The sequence below is a fragment of the Lytechinus variegatus genome, chromosome 15, assembly GCF_018143015.1.
Source record: "Lytechinus variegatus isolate NC3 chromosome 15, Lvar_3.0, whole genome shotgun sequence".
Classification (NCBI taxonomy): Eukaryota; Metazoa; Echinodermata; class Echinoidea; order Temnopleuroida; family Toxopneustidae; genus Lytechinus; species Lytechinus variegatus.
In genome coordinates this window covers 12,685,315-12,697,927 of record NC_054754.1, presented here as the reverse complement: position 1 = coordinate 12,697,927, position 12,613 = coordinate 12,685,315, and the positions used below count along the sequence as shown (strand labels likewise).

The 12,613-nt window shown below is 35.9% G+C and overlaps 1 protein-coding gene across 1 annotated transcript; it reads right to left on the bottom strand.

The window, feature by feature from the left end:
• Positions 1 to 186: 186 nt before the first annotated feature.
• On the bottom strand, positions 187 to 2,742 carry LOC121428399 (actin CyI, cytoplasmic). The gene is made up of 3 exons (XM_041624999.1): positions 2,356 to 2,742; positions 1,917 to 2,163; positions 187 to 1,245 (listed from the first exon to the last, which is right to left on the bottom strand). The coding sequence occupies exons 1-3, from the start codon at positions 2,719 to 2,721 to the stop codon at positions 728 to 730; spliced, it is 1,131 nt and encodes a 376-aa protein (XP_041480933.1). The 5' UTR covers positions 2,722 to 2,742; the 3' UTR covers positions 187 to 727.
• Between the last annotated feature and the right edge of the window lie 9,871 nt (positions 2,743 to 12,613).

The window sequence follows — 12,613 nt, the reverse complement described above, 5'->3', positions numbered from 1 at the left end:
CTACTAGTAGTCACATGACATGGATCTATTCTGTGTCATATAATATCAGTTATTTGGAGATAACATATGTCATTCAGGTGATTATACTCCTTCCTCCATTGATACCAAGCATTCAATTTATCATAGTCACAATTCAAGTATAAACACTCTGATTTTAGATTGAATGAATGAAAATAATCAGGCCAATTACCAGCATATGTATAAATTTATTTACAGAATCCATGTTTTTCAAACTTTTTTGTTCATGTGAAATAATATATATACAATCAATTTGGCGGCGTGAAACAAACTGAACAGAACAAAATGAAAGGGTTAAAAGTGTAACTTTCAAAGTGATAAAATACCCCAAGTTTACTTTGGCAGGATTTCGGCATTCAGGTAGAACAAAAATAAATACTAGGCCTAAATGTTTGCAAATTTGGTAGGGAGAATGTTCCAAAAATTTACCCACCAAAAAGAAAAATGCACAATTTTCATGAAAATGGGAAACAAATGAATATCTTCCTGGTTAACTCGCCTCAAACCAATTTCTTTTCTTGGCAGTATCGAACTTTTAAGAATGCATCGGTTTGGTTGTCCTTCTATTGAATTTACTGTGACAACTAGATGAACCATCAAAGACAAAACAATGATCTCATGGAGATGGAAGTCTCTTCTATCTCCCAAGATTTCTCACACTGAAAATGGTAATGTTCGAGTGTTTGTTCACCAAGTACGGTTGAGTAGTTTAGAAGCACTTCCTGTGGACAATGGATGGGCCAGACTCGTCGTATTCCTGCTTGCTGATCCACATCTGTTGGAATGTTGAGAGAGAAGCAAGGATGGAGCCTCCGATCCATACAGAGTATTTCCTCTCGGGAGGAGCGATGATCTTGATTTTCATGGTTGGTGGAGCAAGGGCGGTTATCTCCTTTTGCATCCTGTCGGCGATTCCTGGGAACATGGTGGAGCCTCCAGAAAGAACAGTGTTGGCGTACAGATCCTTACGGATGTCAACATCGCACTTCATGATGCTGTTGTAGGTGGTTTCATGGATTCCTGATGATTCCATTCCAAGGAAGGATGGCTGGTAGAGTGACTCAGGGGCACGGAATCGCTCGTTGCCGATGGTGATGACCTGTCCGTCGGGAAGCTCGTAGCTCTTCTCGAGGGAGGAGGATGAGGCAGCAGTCTGCATCTCCTGCTCGAAATCAAGGGCGACGTAGCAGAGCTTCTCCTTGATGTCACGAACGATTTCACGTTCAGCTATAAAGACACAAAAGAAATAAAGTAGTCTTAGTTACAAACGTAATCAGATTTTCAGTACAAGTGCAGCAATGTCAGGATTTACGAAATTACTTTCTGGAAGAGCACTAGGACAACACCTATTAATTGTATTGGTATTTCTAAACGTGAGGTAAAATATTTGTTATTCTCCAAGTACCGTCGTCGCAAAAAACGTGGAGAGAAAGTGAAAGAAATTTGGAATGTTTTATAAGTTCAGCAATCAAGTTGAGGGGATGATTGTTCATCGATTTCTGTTATTGGCTATAATGCTTAGCCCCACATATCCTTAGCCCTGTTTCGTTTCACACTGCATCTCTTAGCACCGCAATTATGGCCAACCCTTATTTTTGCAGGGCCAGATAGTACCGTACTGTTTACCGTACTAGCCCACTTTGCCAAAATGTAGTGTGAAAACAATGTGGGCTAAGCTTAACCAGGGGAAATTGGTGGGGCTAAAACCCCCGCCCCCCTAGCCCCACCAATTTCCTGGGGTTAAGGAATACAAGTGCAGCGTGAAGAGCATATAAGGATACAACTGCACTTGAGGATGCAATGAAGGAGTAGTGTGAACTAGATTTACGGATGCTATTTCCGAGGGCAAAATATTTATGCTGTGTTAAAGATGAGAAAAACATGCGAAAAAATCTTACCAGTAGTGGTGAAAGAGTAGCCACGCTCGGTGAGGATCTTCATCAGGTAGTCGGTGAGATCACGTCCAGCCAAGTCCAGACGGAGGATGGCATGGGGGAGGGCGTAACCCTCGTAGATGGGCACGGTGTGGGAAACACCATCACCAGAGTCGAAAACGATACCAGTGGTACGACCAGAGGCGTAGAGTGAAAGTACGGCCTGGATGGCGACGTACATGGCGGGTGAGTTGAAGGTCTCAAACATGATCTGCAAAAGAAAATAATTGGTGGTCCCATTAAATAGATGTATGTTTTCATTATGTTTTCATTATAGTCAACTTTTTTAAGAGTTATCTTTTACCTTCATCATTTGTTTTGTTCAAAGTTTGATTAAATTGTCTGTTTTGGTTTAATTTTTTTTTAAAGTCAGTTTTGATGTTAAAAAATATCTTATTCTTACCTGTGTCATCTTTTCCCTGTTGGCCTTGGGGTTGAGGGGAGCCTCGGTAAGGAGGACGGGATGCTCCTCTGGGGCAACACGGAGTTCATTGTAGAAGGTGTGATGCCAGATCTTCTCCATATCGTCCCAGTTGGTGACGATACCGTGCTCGATGGGGTACTTCAGGGTGAGGATACCTCTCTTGCTCTGGGCCTCGTCTCCGACGTAGCTGTCCTTCTGTCCCATACCGACCATGACACCCTGGTGACGGGGCCTGCCAACGATGGATGGGAAGACAGCCCTTGGGGCATCGTCTCCGGCGAATCCGGCCTTCACCATACCGGATCCGTTGTCGATGACAAGAGCGGCAACATCGTCGTCACACATGATGATTTTTTTTCTCGTATACTGAGGAAGACAAATAATCAGATGTTAATAATGATATGACATAAGATATATCGTAAGGAGTCAATTTCGTCTAAAGAGATAGCTCCCTAGTGCAGTTGCACATGGGGCTTCAAGATAATGCGATCAAGTTGATCATCACAATGAGATTAAATTTTCAGGACGATGATGACAAATGCTTTTGAAAGGCCACTTTACCCTACATACAAGTGTCTGGTTTACAGACTAATCTCATAGCCTGAGGGTGTAGATGGAATCCAATTAGCACCCCCCCCCCCGATTTTGGCCTCCGTATATTTTTCCTGAACTAATTTAGGTGTACCCAAATAAAGTTAGTAAAGTCACCAGAGTTTAACGTTTGTTCTGGGGGCGGGCCCTTGAAAATTGTACACATCTTTATTCTCTCTATTTTGGTAGCCTGATTCTCGACTCAGAGAGACTATTCTTTAATTCAATTATACATTTCATATTCATTCAAACATTCTACAAATAATATAATTCGGGTACAGATGAAAATTCTCACTTCGTAAATCATAACAGTATAAAATTGAACATGAATTGACATGAGGGGGGTGTCCACAAAAAGCAATGCTTATGAAGTGTGGCTCCCCCTTAAAATAAACGAAAATAGTAATTTCCTGCCTGCACCAGACTGGAAAGTCTAAAATCATGCATGGTGACTGCTTTTTGGGTAGTGGGTTAAAGGGGGTAGCCCGGGCTGAGCTCATAATTTGAATAGATAAAATTAAAATCAAACAAAATACTAATAATGAAATCAAAATAGTACAAGGATCGAGAAAGTTATGATATTTTCAAGTTTTAACTCTTGCATTACTTTGGTTAAACAGTTTTATAGGCCCCTACATGTTTTCATGAATTTACATTGAGGAAGCTGATGTCATATTCCAACTATATCTTTTTCATTTTACTTTATGAAATTGTATTCATAATCCAATTTTGACCATCAAGAATGAAACAAAAGGCAACCGATTTAAAGTATCAATCATCGTTGAAACTTTATTCGTTACAGGGGAGACATAATATCATCATACATATATTTATGGAATTATCAAATGAAATTTTGTGATTTCATGTAACAGCCTTAAAGTGGAGACATGATATCATCAATCCACCCAATAAATATCCATGACAAGCATACGAATTTTCACAAAATATTGTTAAATCTTAAACTCCGATAACTTCGTTATTTGCCATTAGATTTAGATACATTCGCAATTCATTGTCTAAGTCGATGGTGGAAATTTCTTCGATTGTATGTTTATTTCAGCAGAATTTATCCCATCCATAAACGTCGAATTTCTTGCAACCTGTTAGGCGATTACCTTCCCTGTTTCATTTTTTGAGAAATTCGGATACTTCGCTAAGGTTAACATGGTTAAAGGACAAGTCCACCCCAACAAAAACTTGATTTGAATAAAAAGAGAAAAATTCATCAAGCATAACACTGAAAATTTCATCAAAATCGGATGTAAAATAAGAAAGTTATAGCATTTTAAAGTTTCGCTTCATTTCACAAAACAGTTATGTGCACATCTTGGTTGGTATGCAAATGAGGAACTGATGACATCACTCACTCACTATTTCTTTTGTATTTTATTGTATGAAATATGCATTATTTATATTTTCTCGTCATTGTCATGTGAAATGAAGTTTTATTCCTCCCTGAACACATGGAATTCCATTATTTTAACATTTTGTGCTTCAGGCAAGGAGGTCCTAATCGTCAAATTTGTAAAAATTTAAATATTGTATAATTCAAACAATAAAAAACAAAAGAAATAGTGAGTGACATCATCGACTCTCTCATTTGGATGTAACTGGCTCATTCATATAACAATTTTGTTAAAAATAAGCGAAACTTTGAAATGTCATAACTTTCTTATTTTACATTCGATTTTGATGAAATTTTCAGCAAGGTGCTTGTCTGATTTTTCTCTTTTGATTCAAATCAACATTTTTCTGAGGTGGACTTGACCTTTAAGGAGATTTCACTCTCCTTGCATGGTTTGTGTGTCCTCCCGCGCCCTTCACACAAAACGCACAGGTTGCATGCCCATATAGGGGAGCTCTTGTTCGCGCCATGCCACGCCTTTCTCCGAAATTTATGAATGACCTCCGGGTGAAGTTAATCAATTATGCAAGCAAAAAGGCGGGACCGTCCTGAGGTGTCCGCCAATTCTTAGACAGGACAATCGCACGACGCACTTAAATATTCATTTATGCAGAAAATTTGAACTTGCTTCGCGCCTACATGCTCACACCATGGATGCTCACACAATGAACAGCTGATTCAGAATGACGAACTCGACTGTGGAAAGCGGAAAATCCAAGCTGAGTCGATGTAGGTTGATCCGGGCGAACTATTCCACGTTTCCGTCATGCTTTTTTTTGTCGTTTGCTATTATGCATCCACTTCTATTTGAATTCTACAAACAATTCCAGAAGGCATCATCACACACAAAAATAATTACCTGATGGGACACCAGTGCATCGGTCTTGCCAAAAACTATAGATTTGGGGGAAAAGTTTTAATAAGCAAGAGCTAACAAAAAAAACTATATTTAATTATGGAAAGGTTAAGAGGGATGGGGGAAATTTGTTTCCATTTAAAAATAATTCCAGGGTATTCCAACAAGTTTGCATAATTCATCTGTATAGACATTGTTGTGGAAGAATAGCAGGCATTTGAGAAAAACTCAATGTTACAACATGCTTTGGTCGAAGTTGGATAACAAAACCTTTTTGCACTGAAATCATCAATTACGCTTGCAGAAATAATATCAAAAAGGTCCTGTGAAAATCACTTACGATTCAGTTCAATATTCGACATTATTCGCATTATGGCCACTTGACTGTATAACTAATAATATAATATCACAATTAACAATTATCATTCTTTCACCGTTAAATATTAATGAATGCCAGAATGATCGACAAAACCCGGTTAAACAAGTGAAATTTTGAATGAAAAAAAAATAATTTTCAGAATGTTCACAACTCAAACTCAGCAGCAGAATAATAACGCAAGGTTCCGGATTTACGAGTTGAAAGCAGCGTACTGTGCCGAAAGTGGGCGCGGCAAGCCGTGATGGCGGTCGCTCGAGAAACGTGTGCATGCATGTAGGCGTGGCAAACTTGAACAAGAACAGGTGTCCTCATGCAAAAATCTTGCTATATTTAAAAAACGGATTAAAAAAATACATTTTCATTGTAAACAAAATAAACAAAGCGTAAAGTATAGCGAATGCATTTTTCTTTTGAATACTGAAATTAAATAAATTTAAGCTCCTGTTTCGAGATGGAGAATAAAAAAGGAACACACAATTAACTCCAACCATGCCAACAAGCAATTGAATGAAATCAATGTGGATATCATCCGACTGATTACGAACTACAACCTGCTTACATGATAAAACAATAGCCAGATAAAATTCAGTGAATTCGTAACTAATAACACGATAATTGAAGGTGAAACTTACCGAAATGAGGAGAACAAGATTTCCACCACCTGTGAGCTGGCTGGTTCTAAGTTGGAATGATGGAGGAACGAAGAAGCGATCGGGTATTATAATGATGACCGCATCATTCGAACGTGGAACACGTTGACCATATAAGGAGAAAATTTGACTCAACGTGGACTGCGCACACTCACTTTATTATTAATATCCTTATCGGGGTTCGCCTCAGAAAGCCAGCCACCCGGCGTTTTCTCACTCAACACTGATGCATAAATTTTGTCCTGATTAGCAAAAAGTAGGTGCTTTAAAGGTCATAAATACACGCGATGACTTGCTCTTTTCCATATATAATTCCACTGTGCTGTTCTTCTTGCTATATTTTGCCTCTAAAGGGATTGTTTACGAATTCGTACAATCCCAAAGTGTCCGAGATGAGTAATAACTAGTACTACTCCCTTTGCCCTAATTTGCTTGTTAAACAATAATCGTGCAGACCACAACACAAGGAAAATTATGTAAAAGACATATTACATCCCAACTGGAAGAAGGCAAGTGAAAATGAAGAAAAGAATGAATGATAAATAACATGGCCATTTTGCCCCGAGCCAATTGCAATTGACAGTGATTCCAATCAGCTTTTGAATAAAAAATGTAAAGCTCGGTCGTTTTGCCTCCTCGAAAACAAATCGCGTAATTCTGCGCCTTGATAGTAATGATCTACATCATGTGAGTATATATCCTCCATCATTTGTAACGACAGAACTCTAAAAATCTTAGGGGGCCTGGCACAAAAACAAACGTGAAAAAGAAGAAAATATTAGAAAATTTTGCCTCTCCACCATCCTGGATGAATAATTGATAATAATGATGATGATGATAATAATAATAAAAAAGTCAGCAGATTCCCTAACGGGCCAAATAATTATGTAATGCTCGGTAGCTATAGCTTTCTCGCATTCATGCTCTCATAAGTCTGGAAATAACTTTGTTATAGATATGATTTAAGGACATAGTTTGCATTTTAAATGTTAAATATTAATTTAAAAGAATAAACAATTGCACGGGGTGCAGAAAACGAAAGAAAAAAACAGAGAAAGAACACTGTAAAAACTGTTGTGTTAAAACTGACACCAATTGGTGTTAATAGAGGACCACACCCTGATGTGTTAAAATTACACCCTAGAGATTGAACATAACACCAAAGAACAACCAAATGTGTTGTAATAACACCTATAGGTGTAAAACTAACACCACCAATTTAACACCGGTGTAAAATAACTGGTGTGGTCCTCTATGTACACCGGTTAAAACCACAGTTTTTGCTGTGAAGAGAGAAATCAAGAAATATGATCTATATGATACCCGAAATGTAAATTCACCAGATATTTGATTCCTATTGATTCATAGTCCTAGTTGCAACTCATATTATGTTACAATCTAAGAATCCTATCTGTAAAAGGAGAGCTCAGATCTCATTCCCTCCCCGACATCATTTGTCAAACTTTAGCCGACTGGAACATATAGAGCTTGGAAAGTGCTATGTACCTTGCCCGAGCTAACCACCTGTTAAAATTAAAGTCCACCCTAGAAAAATATTGATTTGAATAAATAGAGAAGAATCAAACAAGCATACACTGAAAATTCATCAAAATCGGATGTGAAATAAGAAAGTTATGACATTTCAAACTTTCGCTTATTTTTCACAAAACAATAATGCACAACTCAGTGATATACAATCAGAGAGTCGATTATGTCCATCACTCACTATTTCATTTTTTTATTGTTCGATTTATGCAATACTTCAAGGTGACAATAAGGACCAACTTGACTGATCCATAAAATGTTGAACAATGGTTATTCTACATGTTCAGGGAGGTACCTTCCCGAGCTAATGTAACCACCTGTTAACAGTCAACATTATAAAGTTACAATGTCCGACATGCATGATGCAGCATCACGAGTAGCCTATAACCTAGGCGGAGTCTGCAGTTATTGTCTTTGCTGTTCAGCTGAACGTAAGCGATACGTCTGATCTGGCGAAGACTACGCATTTGTGGCTGCGAAGCACCGCAGCCACAATCAATGCAATGCGTATAGTCTTTGCCAGATCAGACGTATCGCTTGCGTTCAGCTGAACAGCAAAGACACCAACTGCAGTCTCCGCCTACATTATAGGCTACATCACAAGCAGATGAATGACAATGCAAATGTATATATGTGTGATTATAATAATTGTGAGCAACTCATGTGATGAGATGTGGAAAGTTACGTAACATTGTCTACTGTAAAATGATTCAGATTGACAGATGACGTCACGGAGGAATAAGAACTTAGCTCACCTTTTTAGGAATTGAGCTTAAAAGGGATGGTCCGGGTTGAAAATATTTATATCTAAATAAATAGAGTAAAATCACAAAAGCAAATTGCTGAAAATTTCATCAAATTCGGATAACAAATAACGATGTTTTTTAATGTTAAAGTTTGTAAATATTTTGTGAAAACATTAATATGCACATGGTCATGAATATTCATTAAGTGGAATAATAATGTCACATCCCCACTGCCCTTTTCTTAATGTTATTAGATGAAATCATAAATGTTTCATTTGTTCATACAGGTGTAAATGATGTGTCTCCGTTATGATGAAATAAGTTGCGGCAATGAATAACTAATGCACTTGATCAGTTGTCAATCCAATTGTTTTAGTTATTGGTATAATTGAATAAACCTAATTTCATATAATAAAATACAAAAGAACAAGTGAGGATATGACATCATCAGCCAACCTAATGAATATTCATGACGAAATTCCTAGAACTGTTTCACCGGAATAGTGCAAATCTTTAAAATTCAATAACTTTGTTACTTGTTATCCGATTTTGATAACATTTTCAGCATTTTGCTCTGTGAATTTTACTATATTTCTTGAGATAGAAATATCTCCAGCCTGGACCATCCCTTTGATAGCAAGTTGGTTTACAATTAAAACGATACATAATACCTCAATAGGAATCAATTCGGACTTGGATGGCACAGCTAGGACCTTTAAACATTTCAGGAATTAAAATATCACGATATGTGAAAAGTATTAGAACCACGGTTTATTTTCATCATTAAATTGTCCTTATATCAGAACAGAAGCTCAAGAGTGATATTTTTTGTCAATTGTTAAGGACAAGTTAGTGAAAGAGGGGATATTCTGGGAAGCAAACGGAATTATTAAATTGTCCATTTTTATTCATTTGTTTATTATAGAATAAAAAACAAATTACAATGTTAAAAAAAACTTAAATAAAAAAAAATCGAATATTTGAAAGTGACTAGACTGATTGAAAAAAAAAAGTTCCCATTTGCTTACGAAGACACACTATTCCTATTTCAATGTGGTTATTTTTCCTCACTCGCTGTTTTCGCAAGTATTTAATATACGTCTAGAAACAAAATTGTTTAGTAAATACAAGGATATCGCAATCACCAGCGACAATTTAGATCAGTTTTATTAAGTTTATTTATTCAACCAATCATAAAAAACAAAGAAAAATACAATGTAAAACAATTAAATGAAAGGTTTTGACCCCTATAAGAAGCAGTGCTTGTGAATTGGGGCCCAACATATATACAACACATTAAAATTGATACAATACAATACATAATATACAAAAGGGGCGGGGGAAGAAAAAAAAAGAAACAAATTGGCTGGCCATCATTCAACACTCTCTCTCACACACACACACACACACACACACCCACACCGAACACACCATACAAACACATATCCTAATCATCTGAAAGCAGATCATGCAGAAAGAAAAGTGAGAAAGTGAGGTAGTGAAAGCTAGAAAGAGAAAAGGAAAAGGAAGAGAGAGAAGATGAGAAGAGAAAAAGGAGATGGTTAAAAAGAATGCAGCAATACATCAACAATGGGTTAAGTCTCTGAAAAAATCTCTTTTACATAATTCCCTAAACCTTGACAAAGTGGTACTAGACCTGATATTATCATCTAAACCATTCCATTTGCTTAGTCCTACATACAAAAATGAATTCAATGTTTTGGTAGTGCGTACACGTGGTTTGTGTAATAAAAATCTTTGCCTTGTATTATACGAATGGATGAGAGAATTATTTACAAACATATTTTTAAAGATTTGAGGAACATTACCAATATGAAAATTAAACATAAATATGAGTGTGTTTAGTGTTACAAGCTCCTGAACTGGAAGAATCTTCAATTGTACAAATAAAGGATTACTATGAGCGTTGTAATCAGAATGAGCAATTATTCGAATTGCTTTCTTTTGAAGAATTTTTAATTTGATGTAATGAGATGAAAATGAATTACCCCAAATGATATTGCAATATGATAAATGTGGTAATATGATTGAATTGTACAATAACATTAATATCTTAGATGGAACAAAACACCTTAGTTTATATAATATGCCAATACTTCTTGATATTTTTAAAGAGATATTATTAATATGAGTCTTCCAGTTCAGGAAGAACAGGAGAGTCCCCGAAAATCTTGAGGCAATACTTGTTGAAAATACTACACTTCAATGTGTTCCATCGATATCCTTCCTTGGTATAAACCAAGGAAGGATATCGATGGAACACATTGAAGTGTAGTATTTTCAACAAGTATTGCCTCAAGATTTTCGGGGACTCTCCTGTTCTTTGAACGAAATATGATATACCGGTACTTAGTTTTTTCGTAGTTGAGAAGTAATTTATTGCTCTGAAACCAGGATGTCAGTTTACGTAATTCAAAGTTGGCTGATGATATAAGTGTGTGAATATTTTTGTGAGATAATATGACAACTGTGTCGTCAGCAAAGAGAGAAAAACGAAATAGATTTGAGCATTTTGTAATATCATTGATATATAACAAGAACAGGAGAGGCCCCAAAACAGAACCTTGTGGAACCCCACACGTTATTTCTTTTAAGTTTGAAATGACACCATCGACCACCACATACTGTTTTCTGTCCATTAAGTATGATTTAAACCAGTCCAAACATACTCCTTTTATTCCATAATATGATAATTTTCTTAGGAGGATATGGTGGTCGATGGTGTCAAATGCCTTAGAAAGGTCCATAAAAAGCCCTATACAAAAATTACCATTATCCATGTCATTTAAAATATGATTTGACAAATTTAATACACCATGAGCAGTTGAGTGACCCTTTCGAAATCCAAATTGTTCATTAATTAATACATCATACTTTGAAAGAAAATCATATAATCTGCTATACATCACTTTTTCCAGTAATTTGGAAAATATTGACAAGATGGCAACAGGTCTATAGTTATCAATATTTTGAGCACATTTCTTTTTATATAATGGAATTATTTTTGCTATTTTTAGTGAATCTGGAAAAATACCTGAGGAAAATGATTTGTTGAAAATATTACAAAGTGGTTTGACAAAATAAAATATCGACTCTTTTATTACCCTCGGAGATATATTATCACTGCCGCATGACTTAGATGGATTAAGTGAATTAGATATCTTTATCAATTCATCAGCAGATGTTGGTTTCACAAAAAAAGAGGTAAAATGATTTGAATTTAAATACTTTTCAAATGAATCAGATCCAGTTGGAATGGAATTTGATATATTCTGGCCAATATTGGCAAAGTATGAATTAAACCCTTCAACAATTTCCTCACGGGAAGAAAATCGATTATTTGCAGAATACATTTCTTGAGGAATGATATTTCTTTTTTTATTACCAAGTATATTATTAATCTCATTCCAGGTTCTTTTTAAATCACCCTTGCATTTCTGGAATATTACACAATAATATTGGTTTTTAGCATTTCTTATAATAGATGTGAGTTTGTTTTTATACACAGAATACTTTCGCATTAACGTCTCACAGGGTTTTTGTAGATATGCTCTATACATACGATTTTTCATTTTTATGGATAATAATAAGCCATTTGAGATCCATGGTTTCCTTATTTCTCTTTTACGAACAGTTTGAGTTATTAATGGGAAACAGTCGTCATAAAGTGTGGTAAATTTATATAAAAAATAGTCATAGCTAGCATTTGTGTCATTACTCATGTAGACTGGCGACCAATCAATTTGCAACAACTTCTTTTTGAATTCTTGCATACCCTTATGAGTAATTGACCTCTTATTGGGATTTTGGTTATTAGATACATGTACATGGTTTCCAACTTTATTTTTTACATTAATTAGACAATATATAGGAAAATGATCAGAAATATCTGTGTAGAGCAAACCAGTTTCAGCATTTTCATGAAAAGTATTAATAAAAATATTATCAATAAGTGTACAAGATCTTGAGGTAACTCGTGTAGGTTTACTTATGACAGGAAACAAGTTATGAGAGAACATTGTTTCTAAAAAATCATTTGTTTTG

Coding starts and splice junctions, on each gene's coding strand:
- LOC121428399 (XM_041624999.1), bottom strand. CDS start 2,721: ATGTGTGACGACGATGTTGCCGCTCTTGTCATCGACAACGGATCCGGT. Junction 2,164..2,355: donor ACAGGGAAAAGATGACACAG/GTAAGAATAAGA, acceptor TTTCTTTTGCAG/ATCATGTTTGAGACCTTCAA. Junction 1,246..1,916: donor CTACTCTTTCACCACTACTG/GTAAGATTTTTT, acceptor GTGTCTTTATAG/CTGAACGTGAAATCGTTCGT.